Source organism: Colobus angolensis, unplaced genomic scaffold (genome assembly GCF_000951035.1).
Source record: "Colobus angolensis palliatus isolate OR3802 unplaced genomic scaffold, Cang.pa_1.0 Scaffold11, whole genome shotgun sequence".
Classification (NCBI taxonomy): domain Eukaryota; kingdom Metazoa; phylum Chordata; class Mammalia; order Primates; family Cercopithecidae; genus Colobus; species Colobus angolensis.
Window position 1 is genome coordinate 5,566,228 of NW_012112030.1, and position 1,412 is coordinate 5,567,639.

Sequence of the window (1,412 nt, forward strand, 5' to 3'; positions counted from 1 at the left end):
AGACAGGTTTCTACTCGGTGGGCAGCCAGATGGTAAAGATGTGTGGGGAACTCTAAAGAGGAGCAGTTCTGTGGAGGAGTGGTAGTGGAAAATGCAAATAGCCATTCTCAATTCCTGATTTATTTCTCATGTGCCAGATACACCTATGGGAAACCTGTCCCAGGACTTGCAACTGTGAGCCTGTGTAGAAAATTATTTCATGTTCCTAACTGTGATAAGCACGAGGTCTGTGAGGAATTCAGTCAACAGGTTAGTAGGCGGTATTCTCCCTCAGTGCTATCGCTGTTTACAACCAGTGAGACTCCATTTTACTAACTAGAAAGAAGGCATCAGGACAAGCCTGTCCCAAAATTTCCCCCACAAAAAAGAAATTTCTGTTCTTAGTCAGCAAGATTCTCATTTGGATGACTAACTTTGGACGTTATAAGGCAGATATGAGTATTAAGTTCTTGAAGGTCAATTAACATGCTTAATGCAAAAAAAAAAAAGTTTTCTTGTCATTAGAGAGAGAAGAATAGATTGAGTGACTATTGATCTTAATCAGTTTGACATTTATTGTTTTTGGCATTTTTCTCAGCTCAACAGCAATGGCTGCGTCACCCAACAAGTACACACCAAAATGCTCCAGATTAAAAATATGGGCTTTGAAATGAAGCTTAGAGTGGAAGCCAGGATCAGAGAAGAGGGAACAGGTGTGAGTAATGAATGAACATAGGGAATAAAACAATAAACATTAGTTTACTTTCCATAACAAAATAAAGGTCATTTGTAAGAAAGAAATTTTATGACTAAAGTAACTTCTAAAAGTACTGACTCTTTCTATTTTTCAGACCTGGTAGTCACTGCAAACGGGATCAGTGAAATCACAAACATTGCATCCAAACTCATATTTGTGAAAGTGGATTCACACTTTAGACAAGGAATCCCCTTTTTTGGACAGGTAGGATATATCGTAATGCACAGGTAAGCAAAGTGCCCAGTTACACCTAAGCACAGGACACAATGATGTAGCCCACACTTGATTAGTGTTATCAGTTAATTAATATGACCAAAACTATGAAACCAAGGGGAAATATTTTCCTTTCTAAATATCACTGATGAAACGAGCAGACACATACTAAATGATTATGAGAATCAGAGATATTATTTTAATATGTAGCTAATAAAGATACTCAATGTAATGTGACTTAGTTATTATATCAAACCTCTTCTTTCACCCAGTTTAGAATAAATGATATTTCTGTCATGACCCAGGCAGCATCAGAATTTTCAGAGTTTGTAACATTTATGGCTGTCAGTGTTCCTTTTCTATCTGTTGTTCTCTTTTGACATAAATAAATAAGTCTTTAATTTTAGGCATAGGTATTAAAATAGTGTGTATTTCATGGTTATTATTATTATATTGTTTATAT

The 1,412-nt window shown here is 35.9% G+C and overlaps 1 protein-coding gene across 1 annotated transcript in view; it reads left to right on the forward strand.

Annotated features, from left to right (window-relative positions):
- Window positions 1–1,412, forward strand: part of PZP (pregnancy-zone protein) — a 61,871-nt gene that overhangs the window by 11,066 nt on the left and 49,393 nt on the right. Inside the window, exons 8-10 of the mRNA XM_011953278.1 lie at window positions 138–249; window positions 578–692; window positions 831–940. Coding sequence (XP_011808668.1) covers window positions 138–249; window positions 578–692; window positions 831–940 — 337 coding nt within the window. The remainder of the gene's footprint in view (window positions 1–137; window positions 250–577; window positions 693–830; window positions 941–1,412) is intronic.